The sequence below is a fragment of the Apiotrichum porosum genome (assembly GCF_003942205.1).
Source record: "Apiotrichum porosum strain DSM 27194 chromosome Unknown scaffold_16, whole genome shotgun sequence".
In the NCBI taxonomy this organism is placed as follows: Eukaryota; Fungi; Basidiomycota; class Tremellomycetes; order Trichosporonales; family Trichosporonaceae; genus Apiotrichum; species Apiotrichum porosum.
Genome location: NW_021167123.1, coordinates 145,902 through 160,717, shown reverse-complemented (window position 1 = coordinate 160,717; position 14,816 = coordinate 145,902). Strand labels below are relative to the sequence as shown.

Below are 14,816 nucleotides of genomic sequence, written 5' to 3'. Positions count from 1 at the left end.
GCCCAGCAACAGCAGCGGCTCTCTGTCCTGTCTGCTCACTCCAGCCTAAGACCCCAATTGTGCATAAGATCATGTCTATTCTAATTTTTTACCACTTGCCCTCCTTGTCCATGACAGTGAGGACCGACTCGATGACGGCGACGGCCTGGTCACACTGCTCCTTGGTGATGGTGAGAGGGGGGATGAGACGGACAGCGTCCGAACCAGCAGTGAGGAGGAGGACACCGCGCTCACGGGCCATGCGGACGACCTCTCCGGGCTGCTTCTCGTTCTTGAAGGGGATACCACGGATCAGACCACGGCCGCGGGTCTCCTCCTTGATGAACTGGGGGAAGAGCTTGGGGAGGCGGGCGATCAAGGTGTCGAGGTGGGCGGCCGAGTCGGCGAGGTGGGCACCAAACTCGGGAGCAGAGATGCGGCCGAGGACGTGACGGCCCAGAGCGCAGGCGAGGGGCTGGCCACCGAAAGTGGTGCCGTGGGCGCCGACGCCGATGACATCGGCAACGTTCTCGCGGACAAGGATGGCGCCGATGGGGAAGCCGTTGGCGAGGGGCTTGGCCATGGTGACAACGTCGGGCTGGGCCTCGACGGGCAGCTCCGAGTGAGCCCACATGGTGCCCGTGCGGAAGAGACCGCACTGGATCTCGTCGTAGATGAGGACGGCGTTGACCTCGCGGCAGCGCTTGGCGAGAGCAGTGAGGAACTCGACCGACGCGGTGCCGACACCACCCTCACCCTGGACGGGCTCAATGATAACACCGCAAGTGTTCTCGTTGACGAGCTCGGCAATCACGGCGGCATCGGCGTTGTTGTACTCGCCCACACGCACGTTGGGGATTAAGGGAGCAAAGGGAGCCTGGTACTTGGGGTTGGGGGTGCACGACAGGGCGCCCATGGAGCGACCGTGGAACGCGTTGGTAAAGCAGACAATGCCAGTCTTGTTCTCGCCGCCAACATCCTTGCCGTACTTGCGGGCAAACTTGAGCGCACCCTCGTTGGCCTCAGTACCCGAGTTGGAGAAGAAGACCTTGGCACCGGGACCGCCCGACTTTGCAAGGCCGAGACCACCAGCAGCACGGGTGCCCTCGACGAGGTCCTTGGCGAGCGCGCCGGCGTGCTCGTTCCAGTAGACGTTGGAGACGTGCGAGAGCTTTTCAGCCTGCGCGGCCTGAACAGCGTTGAGCTGGGCATCCGAGTGACCCAAAGCAGTCACCGCGATACCGGCCGAAAAGTCGAGGTACTCGCGACCGGCCGAGTCGGTCAGGTTGGCACCCTTGCCCTTGGTGAAGAGGATCTGGGGGCGCGCGTACGTGTTGAGGAGGTACGACGAGTGCTCCTTGATCAATTCCTGGGTAGCCTCGGGAGCCGAGTTGTCCGGGTGGGTAACGGCAGTGTATGCAGTGTTGGCCTGGGAGAGTCATTGTAAGTGGCAGCTCGTACAGATAAGGAGGTGGGCGGGGGTCCATCTGGTTGGGGGACTTACGGTGAGGCCCGAGGTGCAGGCGTAGCCGCGCGCCAAGCGCGCAACACGGGGGAGAGTGCGGGAAACGCGCGAGAGGGACATTGGAGGAGAAAAAGAAGGAGGAGAGGAAAGGAGGAGGAGAGGATCCGATGCTATATGTGTATTACAGGTGCTCGACGAGTCAGACAACACTCAACATTTGTGGATCGTCCCGAGTCGAGTAGCGGAACCAAACCTCTCTGCGGCCTGCCGAGTGTGCCACCGTCTGGCGAGACAAGCGAGATGGGCGGCGGAGAATGACGTTTCTGAAGCTGGTGGGGGGGCCGTGTGGTTGGGACGGACAAGGCCAAGCACCGCGCACAGCTGATAGTGATGTCGTCGTCGACCTCTCATTCTCTCTCCCAACCTCGCGACTCACTCACAGTCGAGACTCGAAATCTCTCGCGCCTCCCATCACCCACGTGGACTCGCAACCATGTCCCACTCGGGACACCAGACAGAGGCGCACAGGCAGAAGATCCTCGTCACTGGCTGGCGAAAAGCGGGCAAGTCGTCCTGCATCCAAACCATCTTCCAGCACCTCCCCGTCAAGGACGTGCCCTATATTGGCATCACTCAGCGCATCGAGAAGATTGATTATGAGTGCGTCAAGGTTTCCTCTTCCGCGGAGCACGTCCTGACCACCATCACAGCACGATCGTTCCCCTCCAGATTTGGGACACGCCTTCCAACTTTGACGTCGACCAGCTAACGGACACGCCCCTAGGCGCGTTCTCCACCATGGTCTTTGTGATTGACATGCAGGTGGGGTCAACATGGCTATCGGATCCAACTGACCCGCAGCAAGATGAGTTCTACCACGATGCTGTGCGCCAGGCGACGTCGGCGATCATGCGCGGATATCTCGCCAACCCGAGCATGAACTTTAGTGTCTTCATCCACAAGGCCGAGTCACTGTCTGAGGACTACCGCTTGGGTACGTCAAGCTGGTGATCCCAGTATCGACCTAGCTGACCCCCTTTTCAGAAAACTACTCTGAAATCCAGCGCGCTGTGACCGAGGAACTCGAGGACCTGAGCTATCCCTCCTTTCAGAAATACGCACCCAACCTCGACCTCGGCGACGTCAACACGTGCACTTCCATCTTCAACCATCTCCAGGCAGAGATCAAGTACGAGATGACATCGGTCCACGACGTTTCCCTTCGCAACGCCTGGAGCCGCGTGATCCAGGACGTCATGGAGATGCTGCCTGCCGTTGAGGCTCTTCTTCTCAACTTTACAGAGGTGAGCTGCAGGCCATCGTACCTAGCTCACAATACAGACCTCTAGCATTGACAACTCGTACCTTTTCGATCTTGCCTCCGGCGTCGTGCTCGCCACGGATAACCGGCACCGCAACGACGCAACGATGGAGCAGATCACAGAGTACCTTGAGCGGTTCTTGCAGATTCGCGAAATCTACAAGCCGCTCGTTGCCAAGAACACGTCAAAAGGAGGTGCCGATTCGCCTGCCCCAAAAGCTGCAAATGACGAACCCTGGTGGGAGAACGAGGACGCAGAGGCACCATGGATGACGCAGACGAGTCGCTTGCTGCCCAACTGCACCCTCGCCCTGTGGCAGTTTACGCCGTATGTATTGGTCGCCCAATAGGTCCGTTGGGTTATCGACTGACCTTATCGCAGCCAGCTTGTGCTCGTTGGAGACCTGCATACCGATACGTGGCAGGCGCGCCGCGGCATGATCGAATACAACCTCACATTCCTGCGCCAAGGCGTGCGGCGCATCTTGATGGAGGTCTAGGTGGCACTTGATTTTTTTTTGGTGTGTGCTCCTTTTGCCCGTAATAGCCCCAGTAAAGGCCAGTAAACCCTTGCTTGTATCTAGTTGTGTCGTTTACTTCTTTCTCTTCAACGTTGTTTCCTCTGTCAACCCCACCCCCTCCAGCCTTCCGGGATATGGACGTTGCTGCTGCTGCCATCGCTGTGTCTCTGTGCCTTGCTGTCCCGTGCATTGCATGTGGTTGCGGCGAAGACGCCATTCACCCCATTAACCGGTACACGTGAATAAGAGAATTTTGGCCATTATGTGCCCTGGATGTGCGCTCTCCGCTCCCACCGTATGCTGGTCGTCGTTTCTGCTGGCCTTTCGTCCGTCTGGTCCTTCCGTACTCTCTACCCACTCCTCCTCCTGCACATGCCCACGACCGCTTGAGCAGCAGCGAGCACACACACCCCTCGCTCGCCTCCTCCCCTCTCCCCCTACCCAATCTCGCTTGCCTTGTCCAAAGGCCTGCAGTGTGAAAAATCCCCGGACCCCGAGAGCTGGCCCGCCTCGCATTCTCCCCTTCCCTCCCACGCAACCCATCTCTTGCAAACTCACTTTCTTGCCAGCTCCGGTGCACATACCTTGTGAGTAGCATACCATGATACATCCCTAGCAACCCACCTGCGTCAAGCCGTGAGCTATCAGCACAACATGAGCTGCTGGGACGCCGGCTGTTCGTTGCCAGACGACGTAACCTGGACGCGACGTGCCGGCGGTCATGTGGCACGTCACGTCACTTCCGCCCAACAGACTCCGGCGGTTGCGTCAATGAGAATGGACCTTGTCGTTTCAACCGAAAGCTCCAACCACTCTCTCCGCTGTTCCGATCGTGACCGACACTTCATGGCAGCATCGTTTGCTGACACCGAGGCAGTTCCGATACCACACCCTTTGCCCCTTAGGCCGGATACCGTCCCTTGTCTCCTCCACTCCTTCCCTTCTAGGGAGCAGAGATCACTGTTGTCATAACGATGGACCTGTACACCACTTCGTTCACGTTCCAACGTGCGTCGTCGGGCGTGCACAAGGCTTCGCCCCTGCGCACGACTCTGTCGCTCCCCAAGGGTGCCACCGCCACCCAGCCGCACAACCTTGGCCCCACGGACGCTGCCCAGGCTGAACGCGAGTGGGAGGCCGTCCAGAAGCTGTGCAACGACATTACTTCTCGTGAAGGCTGCCTCGTCACTGTCTCGCGCGAGGCTCCTCCGGGCTCCTCTCCTTCACCCGCCGCTGGCGCCGGTACGGCGCCAGGTGGGCCGCCTGGCCTCGCGCCTGCTGACATGGCGCCGAGCCACAACGACGACCCAACGGCCACGCCGCCGCCGCCTGCTGGTGCGATGTGGAACTTTCACATCTCAGGCGCGTACCAGGCCGTGATGGGTGCTCGTGGTGCTCTTCTCCGTGAGACTCCCCGCGACAACCGCGCTTCGCTCAAGGTGTCCCGCAGCGACATTCTCGAAAAGCCCCTTGCACCTGTCTCGCCCCTCAAGGCCGACGTCAAGCACCGCCTGGACGAGATTGCGAGCGACACTCGCGCCCACATCGCCGTCCTCAACACCGAGGTTGCTCCTGGTGCTTCTGGCGCGGCTGTCCTCGCGACTGCCGACCCGGATGGTGGCGCCAAGGACTCGACCGACACCAACGGCGGCACCCCTGCTGAGGATGCCGAGGCCAACAACGCCAACGGTGCCGCTGCTGCCCAGCAGGCGGCCTATGGCCTCGAGACCGAACGCATGTGCGAGCTGGTTATCTCCGGGTCGGTCGAGAGTGTCGAGCTCGCCAAGGTCCGCCTCCTTGTCATGCTTGACGAGCTCTCGGGTCTGCATTCAGAGGTGTGCGACATCGACTACAAGTTGCACGCCATCATCGCTGGCCGTAAGCGCACGGTCATCCAGTCGATCCAGGAGGAGACTGCCACCAACATTTACTTCCCCACGCCACTTGTTGGCGTCCTGAACCCTCCCCAGCCCGGCGCTCAGCAGGGTGTTGGCTACAGCCGTGTCAACGTTGGCTACGGCCAAATGTCGGGCATGGGCTATGCTGGCGGCATTGGCATGGGCATGCCTGCTGTCCCTCCCCCTCCCCAGCACCCTGGTCACCGCTCTACCTCGCAGCCGGTGTACAACCCCAACCAGCACGTCCACTACCCTTACTCGCCCCAGCCGCTGCACATCAACCCCCAGACCACCCGCGGCATGCCGTACACTGGCCCCGGTGTCCAGCAGTGGTCGATGCCCGGTGCCCCGCCCCACCAGGGCGGACCCCCTCACCACGCCCAGCACGCCGGTCCCCATCACGGTGGACCTCCTGGTCCACACGGCCAGGCGCCGATGCAGATGACCCCGACCGGCATGTCGGGCATGTCGCAGATGACCAACGGTCACGCCGGGCCTGGCTTTGGCGTCGGCGCGCGCGGTATGGGCACTCCCATGGCACACGGCCAGCCAATGGGTCAGCCCATGATGGGCATGTCTCCTATGGGCTACGGCCAGAGCCACATGCACGTCAGCATGGGTACGGCGCCCATGGGCGGTATGCCCATGGGCCCCGGTGACATGGGCATGGGCCAGTTTGGCCAGGGCCCCCACCCAGGGCTGTCTGTTCACTCTGGCGAGCAAGGAATGCTCGGCAAGGCCAACCAGATCTGGATTACTGGAGAGTTCTTTGGCGTCCAGCGTGCCCGCGACATGCTCCTGACCGTCGCGGTCCAGAAGAGCAAGTTGGTCATTTCGCGTGACACGGCCGTCCTCCCGCGCAAGCTCGACTGGCTGCTTACCGAGCGCATCGACGACATTCGGAACATCATGTGCGACAACGGAACGTACATCCAGGTGCCCAGCGTTGGATCGCAGGCGAGCCTGATCACTGTCTTTGGTGACCACCGCGTCAACATTGAGCGCACAATCCGCAGCGTCATGGCCCTCGCGTGCCAGTTCTATGTGGCCAGCTTCTGGCTCCTGCCAGTCTCGTTTGACGTTCTCATGCCGCAGGCGACTCTCAACCCGCCGCAGATGCAGCCTGTCCTCAAGCGCATCGCTCACGCCACGGGCGCCGAGGTCGTGTTCAAGAGCAACTGCTTCGAGATGCACGGTCTCGAGAAGGAGGTCCGCGACGCTGTCGTCAAGGTTCTCGAGCTGGACGTTATCAAGTCGTTCCACCACGAGATCCGCTTCCAGATCGAGCTCGCCAACGAGCACCGCGAGTTCATCTCGGGCAAGAAGAATGGCAAGATCAACAAGATTATGAAGGTCTGCGGCGTGCGTATCAAGTTTGAGACGTTCAACGACTACAACTTCCTCATGGACATTTCAGGCCAGGACATGGCCGCCCTCCAGGGCCTGACCATGCTCCAAGAGGAGCTTCCGGCCGAGGTGTCATTCCACGTCCCTGAGGGCTACCACAAGCGCATCATCGGTGTTGGCGGCAAGAACATTCAGCGCATCATGAAGATGTACGGTGTCTACGTCAAGTTTTCCAACGCCGAAGAGTTTGCCCAGCTCGGTGGATACCTCGACAACGAGGATAATGTGGTCGCGCGCACCCCGGCCAAGAACGCTATTGCGCTCGAGTCGCTCAAGACCGCTGTCATGGAGCTCGTCAGCCCCAAGGACAAGGACTACACTATCGACTCGGTCAACATTCCCCGTCGCTACCACCGCACCCTCCTGGGCGAGAAGAGCATCTTCATCCACGATATTGAGCGCAAGACCAACTGTACCGTTCGTTTCCCAAACAAGGAGACTGCGTCGGACACGGTCACCATCTTTGGTCCTGAGAGCCAGGTGCACATTGCCATTGCCATGCTGCTCGACCACGTCCCCTTTGAGGCCGACTTGCATGTCCCGCCCAACCCCGAGCTCACTCGCCTCGTCACCTCAACCGAGTTTGTCCTCTTCACCGAGCGCATGAAGCGTGACCACCAGATTGCCATTTCGCCCTCGCCACGCTTTGGCCAAGGCGACGAGGCCATCTTCAAGTTTAGGTGCCAGCGCAGCAGCATTGACTTTTTGAGCACGGTGCACGACTCGCTCGTCGAGTTCCTTGGCGACCACAGCATCCAGGTCTACCCTTCCAACGCCGCCAAGCGTACCGATTCGTTTGCCGATGCCTTTAGTCACTTTGACTCCAAGCTCCTGTCGACGGGCAAGGACGACACCCAGTCGGGCCGCGGCGGTCCCCAGCAGCGTCCTGCCACAAACGTCAAGGCGCTGTTTGACGGCGGCTCGGCGCCACCTCCCGTTCCTTCTGCGTACGAGCACGGTGGCGGTTTGGGCTTCAACGGCCCCCTTGGCTTCCAGGTGCCCGACTACTGGCAGCCCGCTGCTCCTGGTGCGCCCGGCGCTCCTTCTGCCCCGGCCACCTCTTCCGCTTCGGACCTCTCGAAGCGCGGTTCCGACTCGACACTCGAGGAGAAGGTCCGCTCTGCCTCTGGCAGCCACCACCAGGCCGCCTCCCACGGCCACACCCCGGGGCACGCACACGCTCTCAGCCACTCGCACGCTCACCCCGCGCGTGCTGTCGGTGCGCGTACCCAGAGTCTGGACATCACCCAGCTCAACTTTGCCCGTGCCCTCGGTGGCCCGCAGGCTGGCTTTGCGCCTGTCCCCCCCTCGCCGACCAACAACTCGAGCCCAAACACGGCCACGGGAACGTACTTCCCCGGCTCGAGCAGCGGCCAGCAGGCGCGGTACGGCGCGAGCGTCGACGGCGTGACCCAGGGCCTGGCCAATGTCCAGGTCTCGCACTCGTAAAAGGGCGGCCAGCTCTTCAAACGGCGCCCTGCCATGTCTTGAACAATCTTGCTCCTGCACCCATCCCCCCATCCAAACCTCCCACAATCAACCACAACCACAAATCAATTACTTTTTTAAAAAATACCTCGCATCGGATTCTCCCCAGTTTTTGATGCCCCCCCCTCTCCCTTCCCCTTTTCATCTCATCTCCTCTTTCTTCAACACTCGTTACCCCCCACAACCTACCCTGCACCCCCGCCACCCTGCACACCCACACCCACACCCACACCCATCCCCACTCAGAATTCATTTCTGTACCAAGCCCCCCGATCCCCGCGTTCCCCCGCACTCCACGCAAACGTCCCCATCCCATTTCCCATCCCCCATCCGCGTCATTCCGTCATCGTATTGTCGTTTTGGCGACGTCTCCAAAAATGCAATCTGTTCTGGTCTGCGAAAGGCACATTCTGTGTGATCTCAGTTGTTCTCCGCGTTCTTGTTCTCGTTCCTTCCCCGACTCTGGCTCCACAGTTTGCACGTGTCCATGGGAATCATTTGGAATCATTTCGGGGTTCCCCATGCCACATTCACTTGTTTTGATCGCGCGGTAAATGGACTCTACTGCTGCAACCGTTTCGCGCGCGGTTTACCCCAATGCATGGTTGTTTTGCGTTTCCAAGGAAACACACTAGGTGGGGTTCTGCTCCGCCGGGGATCTAGCCGTCTACGTCTACAGATGCGGGTGCTGGTGGTGGGTGGTGGTTGTGTAAAGGGCTAGCAAATGGCAGTGTCGTGGTGGTGGTGGTGTACAGATGTGGTGTGTGGGTTGGGAGAAGGGAGAGAACAGGGCTGGTAGCCCGGCTGGTATGTCCAACGTGAGAAGGGGGAAGAGAAAAGAAGAAGGGTGAGATGCGTGCGGGGGGAGACTACTGTTGCTCCTTGCCCTCGCTCTCCTTGACACCGCGGCGCGGGGTGTCGTCGACTCCCGCCTTGGCCTTGTTGCCGTCGATGGAACCCACTTCGGGAGCATCCGAGACGTTGCCTGCGGCGGCGCGTGCGAGAGCCTCCTCCTCGAGCTTACGCGCAGCAAGCGCCTCGCGGGCCTTGGCGAGCTTGCGAGCGTGGAAATCGCCAATCTGGTTCCAGAGCTGGAGCGCACCGCCGTCACGCACATTGTCGACAACCTTGTGCAGCATGCGTGTCTGCGTGCCGTCCTCGAATGTCTGGATGTAGCGCTGGAACATGCGCGAGCTGGGACCAAACACGCGCTCGGAGTAAATGTCCAGGTTGAGCAAGGGGAAGATGACCGAGTAGATGGGGAGGTAGATCAGACATCCGTCCTCCTCCCAGTTGAGGAACTGGGCTCCGGGCCCAGCCTCGCGGCGAAGTTTCTGGGGCGCGTGGCGACTGAGCGGGCCAAAGTCGTACTGCCCATCGTCGCCCTCGAGTTCCTCGGAGTAGCGGCCGGCAACACCCTCGCTGGTGCCGCGCACGTAGATGAGGGTCCAGGGCGCGACGCGGTTACGCAGTCGCTCAAAGAACCCAGGCGGGGCGTTTTTGGGTAGAACCGGCGCATTGACAGGGCGGAGATTGGCGAGCTCGTCGGCACGCTGTGGAGGGAGGTCCTTGCGCGCACAGAACATGTGCACAGTAGACGGCTTGCCGGCTTGCTGGGTCGACCACGACCAGCACTTTTCGGGCACGTCGCGGCCGGCATGGCGCACCTGTTCCTCAGGCTGGGCGTGCTCGAGCTGTGCTGCAAACGAAGTTGCGGCATTGGCAAAGTGTTGAAAGTGTGGGTCTCGAGTGACATTGTCTGCAACGTCGGCTGTGTTGGGGTCGACGAGGGATGACGGAATACTGGGGGTCTTGGCGGTGTCGAGCGGGCGCTGATGCAAAAGCCCGCGCATGTCTGCCATTCCCGCAGCTTGCGTGGTGGCCGCGCTAGCAAAGTTCTGGAACTGTGGGTTGCGTGCTGGCGAGTTGGAGGGGATGGTCGCGTCGAACGGGGACTTTGGAATCCAAGTGTCGTCGGGAGGAGCGAGGGCGGCGACGGCAGTGGCGATGCCCTCGAGAGCAACGTTGGCGGGACCAGAGTCAGTGAGGTCAGCCGCCTTATAGGCAGCGATGGCCTCTTCGATTTTCTCTGGGTTCTGGCCGGCCCAGAAGCCATGGTCAAAGCCGCTGGAGAAGCCGCTGGAGAAGCCAGCCTCCAAGTCGTCCGTCCGGGTCCGCTGTAGGCCCTGCCGGTGACCTTCCTGGGCGCCGACAACGAAGCCCACTTGAAAGTCGGTCGTCCCGCCCACAGAATGCTTGAAGGGGTTGGCAAACGTAGTGTTGTCGGCCGCCCAGGCATATATAACCGGTCGGCGCTTTGCAAGCCGGAACGTCTCTTCACAGGTGAGGAGTGGCGGGAGTGGAACGCCGTCTGGGATGCCTTCCGACCATTGCCGTCTTGCGCGATTGACGAGGGTGTCGCCAACCAAGTCAGGTGAGGACCGTGGTCTGTTGGAGTCGACCATTGGTAGGGAGGGAGTGTTGAGGTGGTATAGAGATGTGGGGAGGGTTGCCTAAAAGGCGGTGTGGAGAGCGAAGGAGCAAGACGCGCAAGTGGATTGTGATGGTTGCTGACTGTGATCGCTCGCCGAGTCTCGGAGTCGAACCCGCCTGTGCTGTGTGCCCGGCCGTAAAGGGGGCCGGAAACAAAGTGTGCCGCGCGCGCCCGGCCCTGGTGGGCGGCGACGACTCGACCGTGGGAAACAATGTTGAAAATACCCATAACGTGGCAATGGCATGCGACTTTGCCCTGCGTTGTTTGTTTTTTGACCCTGGAATTGATCTGTTCCACGTACCCCCACGTCGCGTTCTTTGGACTTGCACTCTTGGACTCACAACCGTCAATTTGCACTTTTGCTCTTCTTCTTTACCCACATACCCATACCCCCCCGCACAACACATCTACCCATCATGGACATGGTCGGCTACCTCAACACGGCTCAAGAGTCGGTCCGCTCCCTCAAGGAGACCCGTCTTGCCGCCCTCCGCCCCGTCGGCGAGTTTTTCGACTACCAGCGCGTCTCGAAGCCTCGCGACACAAGCGAGTACATGCGTCGCGCCGGCTACAACGTGTACGTTGGAGAGAAGAGAGAGAGATGAGGAGGAGAGCATGCGCTGGAGTATCGAGTTGGTCGAGTCGACCCTTGTGTTGTTCGCCGCCGTGGCAGCCTTGCTAGCGGTGTAAGCGGGGACGCGTCGTCGGTGGCGCACACCTGCACGGCAACACAGAATCGTCCACCGCCGGCACGACCTCTGGAAGCTCCATTCTCGCCTTCACGGAAGAAGCACAAAGCTCACATCTCAGCCGCTACTTCTCGGCCAACTACGCCGTGATTGTCGCGCTCCTCGCCGTCTACTCGCTCATCACCAACCCCCTCCTCCTCATCGCCCTCGGCTTCCTGATCGGTGGCTTCCTCGGTATCTCGCGCTTTGGTGAGTGTCTGCCTACTCGATGCTGCAGATTTGTTGGTGGTGGCGAGCCGCGCGTCGTTGTCATTCTCGGAGAATGAAATGCGGTACGGATGGCACCGCCACCAAAACTGCGCCGCCGCTCAAGCACCGCAGCATCCAGCTTATTTCCGAGCGTTGGAACACACTGCTGACACCAAACCTAGTGCCCGAGCCGATTGAGTTTAATGGCAAGGTCATCACCCCGCAGAACCTGTACACCGGTCTCTTCATTATTGGTACGTTGTTGAGCCTCGAGCCCTCAGGCGGATGCTGACCTGTCCAGGTATTCCCCTTCTCTGGATCGCCGCACCTCTGTCGACTGTCTTCTGGCTCATTGGCAGCTCTGGCTGCGTCATTGGCGCGCACGCCGGTTTCCTTGAGCCTCCTGTCGAGTCGTAAGTCACCTTGAAACACGCAATCCATACATGATTGCTAACGGGAACAGCGAGTACGAGGGTATTGAGACTGTGTAAATAGTTGTCTTGTAGCCCCATAGAGTGTCCCCCACACAACCCCGGACCGCCCCGATCCACTGGGGACATTGTTAACCCCATGTCCCAGAGCCCCCGCCGCTTGGAGGGATATAGACTGTTTTCTGATGAAGACCATGTACGCATGCGCTTGTCATGTATGAACTCGTAACGACTGGGAGCCTTGCCATGTCCGTGTCGCGTGTGGCCCGGTGCGACCGGCAAAAGCGTGTGGGGATTGGAAGTAGTGATTGGATGGACGCTTATCAGTCGGAGCTCGATGGGCGTTCAGGGGTGGACGCTGGCGGCGGGGGGATCTCGCTCGGACTTCGCGGTCCGACGTGGGATGGCCATTGTCGTTCGCCCTTTTGCTGTTGCTCACTCTTCCTCTCACTGTTTCTCTCTCTTGGCTGTTGGTATTCCTCGGCGAACTCTCACTCTCGTCCTCCATCCGCTCTCGCTAGATTCCTTTCACCATGGCCCAGCCCGTCTGCCAGTTCGAAAACCTCCTCGCCTCGGCGCCCAACCCCAACACCGCCGTCGCCCACGAGCACTCTCATTCGCACGAGGCCGACGAGCACTCGCACTCGCATGACGCGGCTGCGGAGCATGGCCACACACACGAGCACCTCGAGCATGCCGGTGAGTATGATGTGTTCCAGGAGCCGTTTGGCAACATCAACAGTGGTTGAGCGACTACGTGGTTGTTGTTTGGGTTGTTGCGTCATCGACAATTCTAAAGTTGTTTGTTACTGACGCTGTTTCTGAACCTTCCGTCCACCTTTTCACGCACCTCATCCACATCTAACAATGGTCCGGACTCTAGGCAAGTTCTCCGAGCGTGACCTTCCCGACTACTCGGGACGCGACTGGACCGAGCGCGCGTTCACTGTCGGCATTGGCGGGTAAGTGCCGCGGCTCAGCGACGTTTGTGGGACTGAGCTGACAGACAGCCCCGTTGGTTCCGGCAAGACTGCGCTCCTCCTCGCGCTGTGCCGTGCCCTCCGTGAAGAGTACAACATCGGTACGTGTATCCAGCTGGAGTGCTGTGGGGCGAGAGGGTGTTACAGGGGGAGGGAGAGATCTAGGCGGCTAATGACGTAGCGGCCGTCACCAACGACATCTTCACGCGTGTAAGTGTCCGCCTTGTCTGTTGAGCGCGACTGTGTGCTGACACTCGTGTGCAGGAGGACCAGGAATTCCTGATCCGTAACGAGGCCCTCCCCAAGGAGCGTATCCGTGCCATTGAGACTGGTGGCTGCCCTCACGCCGCCATCCGCGAGGACATTTCGGCCAACCTCCACGCCCTCGAGGACCTCCAGGCCGACTTCCAGTGCGAGCTGCTGTTTGTCGAGAGCGGCGGTGACAACCTCGCTGCCAACTACTCCCGCGAACTTGCAGACTACATCATCTACGTCGTGAGCATGCGTTGAGGGTGACAAACCCGCAGAGAGAGGCCGAAGTGGCGCTGACTCGCACTCTGCAGATCGACGTCGCAGGCGGCGACAAGGTGCCCCGTAAGGGCGGCCCTGGTATCTCTCAGTCTGACCTGCTCATTGTTAACAAGGTAAGCTGCGGCGGTTGGTCGTGGTGAAGTGAGCCGTACTGACTTTATACAGATCGACCTTGCTCCTCACGTCGGCGCCTCGCTCGACGTCATGAAGCGCGATGCCGCGCTGATGCGCGAGTCGGGCCCAACCATGTTCACCTCTGTGCGTCAGGGCGAAGGTGTCAAGGAGGTCATTGATGCCATCGTCGGCGCTTGGCGCGTCAGCGGCGCTGTTGGCAAGGGCAAGGGCAAGGCGACTGCTTAGACATTGGAGGGAAGGTTCGCGGAAGAAGGCCAATGTGTGATGGGAGAGACGACAGACAAACAGGTTTCTGGCAGCACAATGTAATACAGTGCATGTACGCGGTATGCAGGAAGTCATTGCAGTTGCAGCATATATGATCACTGCTGATGGGTTGGAAACAACAACGCTGGCCATTGTTCTCGTGGTGCCGTAATGAGGCCATCAGCGGAACCGTGCCCTCCTCCACCCGCCGCCGCCTCTGCCGTTTGCGCGCGTCTGTTTCCCGTTCAACACCCCGTCATCGATCGCTTCCTTCTTCCTTCTATCCATCATTCCATCCCCCGTACTCGCCGACGAGGACAGCAACACCGCCCCGTCCCCGTCTCCGCAAGTCCGGAGGGTGTATATATTCTTGACTTGATACATTGCCGCATTTGGCCCCGCGCACGCTCCCATCACCCACTTGGCCGCCGCCGCGCCGCGCGCCGCTCAACCTCGTCGCGTCCGTTCCGTCCATCGTTGATGGTCGAACAGTCTGTCCCATCGACCATCGGCGCTCTCTTGTCACACGGCGTATGCCCAGCACGCCGAGACACATCTCTCACGACCTCGGACAAACCGACTCCACCCTGCGCCCGGCTTGAACACGTACATCTCCCATCTGGCCTCCCACGCCACCACCTGTGCAAGTGACCCGTTCCCGGCCTCTCACTCTCTATCTTCTGCAAGAAGGCTCGCGTCTCCCTTTTCACAACCTTTCTCGACCGACACGCACGCGTAGTCCACAGAGATCCAAAGCGTTGTGGACGTACTCTCATCTGGCCTCACAACTCGACGCTGCGTAGGGCCTCATTTCAGTGAGTACCTCCACCTTCGCACCATCGCACCCTCTCTGAGCCGGCCCCCGCGAGACGCCGCCGACCGGACGCCGCTTTCCTTACGCCGGACAGCAGACGACGGGTCATCTCCCACTTGCTAGACGCTACTGCGTGGTGTTGTGTGCTACTGTGGCATCCGCCTGCTT

At 60.3% G+C, this 14,816-nt stretch overlaps 6 protein-coding genes across 6 annotated transcripts; 4 read left to right on the top strand and 2 right to left on the bottom strand.

The window, feature by feature from the left end:
* Positions 1-88: 88 nt before the first annotated feature.
* ARG8 (acetylornithine aminotransferase) lies at positions 89-1,564 on the bottom strand (the record flags this gene model as incomplete). The annotated part of the gene is made up of 2 exons (XM_028619053.1): positions 89-1,408; positions 1,484-1,564. The coding sequence occupies 2 exons, from the start codon at positions 1,562-1,564 to the stop codon at positions 89-91; spliced, it is 1,401 nt and encodes a 466-aa protein (XP_028472549.1).
* A 373-nt stretch (positions 1,565-1,937) lies between these two features.
* Positions 1,938-3,265, top strand: EHS24_003364 (uncharacterized protein; the record flags this gene model as incomplete). The annotated part of the gene is made up of 6 exons (XM_028619052.1): positions 1,938-2,104; positions 2,155-2,266; positions 2,306-2,438; positions 2,489-2,748; positions 2,786-3,093; positions 3,148-3,265. The coding sequence occupies 6 exons, from the start codon at positions 1,938-1,940 to the stop codon at positions 3,263-3,265; spliced, it is 1,098 nt and encodes a 365-aa protein (XP_028472548.1).
* A 995-nt stretch (positions 3,266-4,260) lies between these two features.
* On the top strand, positions 4,261-8,040 carry EHS24_003363 (uncharacterized protein; the record flags this gene model as incomplete). Its single annotated transcript, XM_028619051.1, has 1 exon — positions 4,261-8,040. One exon carries the CDS (start codon positions 4,261-4,263, stop codon positions 8,038-8,040), a length of 3,780 nt encoding a protein of 1,259 aa, XP_028472547.1.
* A 908-nt stretch (positions 8,041-8,948) lies between these two features.
* EHS24_003362 (uncharacterized protein) lies at positions 8,949-10,544 on the bottom strand (the record flags this gene model as incomplete). Its single annotated transcript, XM_028619050.1, has 1 exon — positions 8,949-10,544. One exon carries the CDS (start codon positions 10,542-10,544, stop codon positions 8,949-8,951), a length of 1,596 nt encoding a protein of 531 aa, XP_028472546.1.
* A 445-nt stretch (positions 10,545-10,989) lies between these two features.
* Positions 10,990-12,002, top strand: EHS24_003361 (uncharacterized protein; the record flags this gene model as incomplete). The annotated part of the gene is made up of 5 exons (XM_028619049.1): positions 10,990-11,150; positions 11,384-11,511; positions 11,694-11,765; positions 11,813-11,924; positions 11,975-12,002. The coding sequence occupies 5 exons, from the start codon at positions 10,990-10,992 to the stop codon at positions 12,000-12,002; spliced, it is 501 nt and encodes a 166-aa protein (XP_028472545.1).
* A 473-nt stretch (positions 12,003-12,475) lies between these two features.
* On the top strand, positions 12,476-13,813 carry EHS24_003360 (uncharacterized protein; the record flags this gene model as incomplete). The annotated part of the gene is made up of 7 exons (XM_028619048.1): positions 12,476-12,686; positions 12,826-12,904; positions 12,953-13,023; positions 13,104-13,132; positions 13,187-13,417; positions 13,486-13,566; positions 13,619-13,813. The coding sequence occupies 7 exons, from the start codon at positions 12,476-12,478 to the stop codon at positions 13,811-13,813; spliced, it is 897 nt and encodes a 298-aa protein (XP_028472544.1).
* Positions 13,814-14,816: the final 1,003 nt, after the last annotated feature.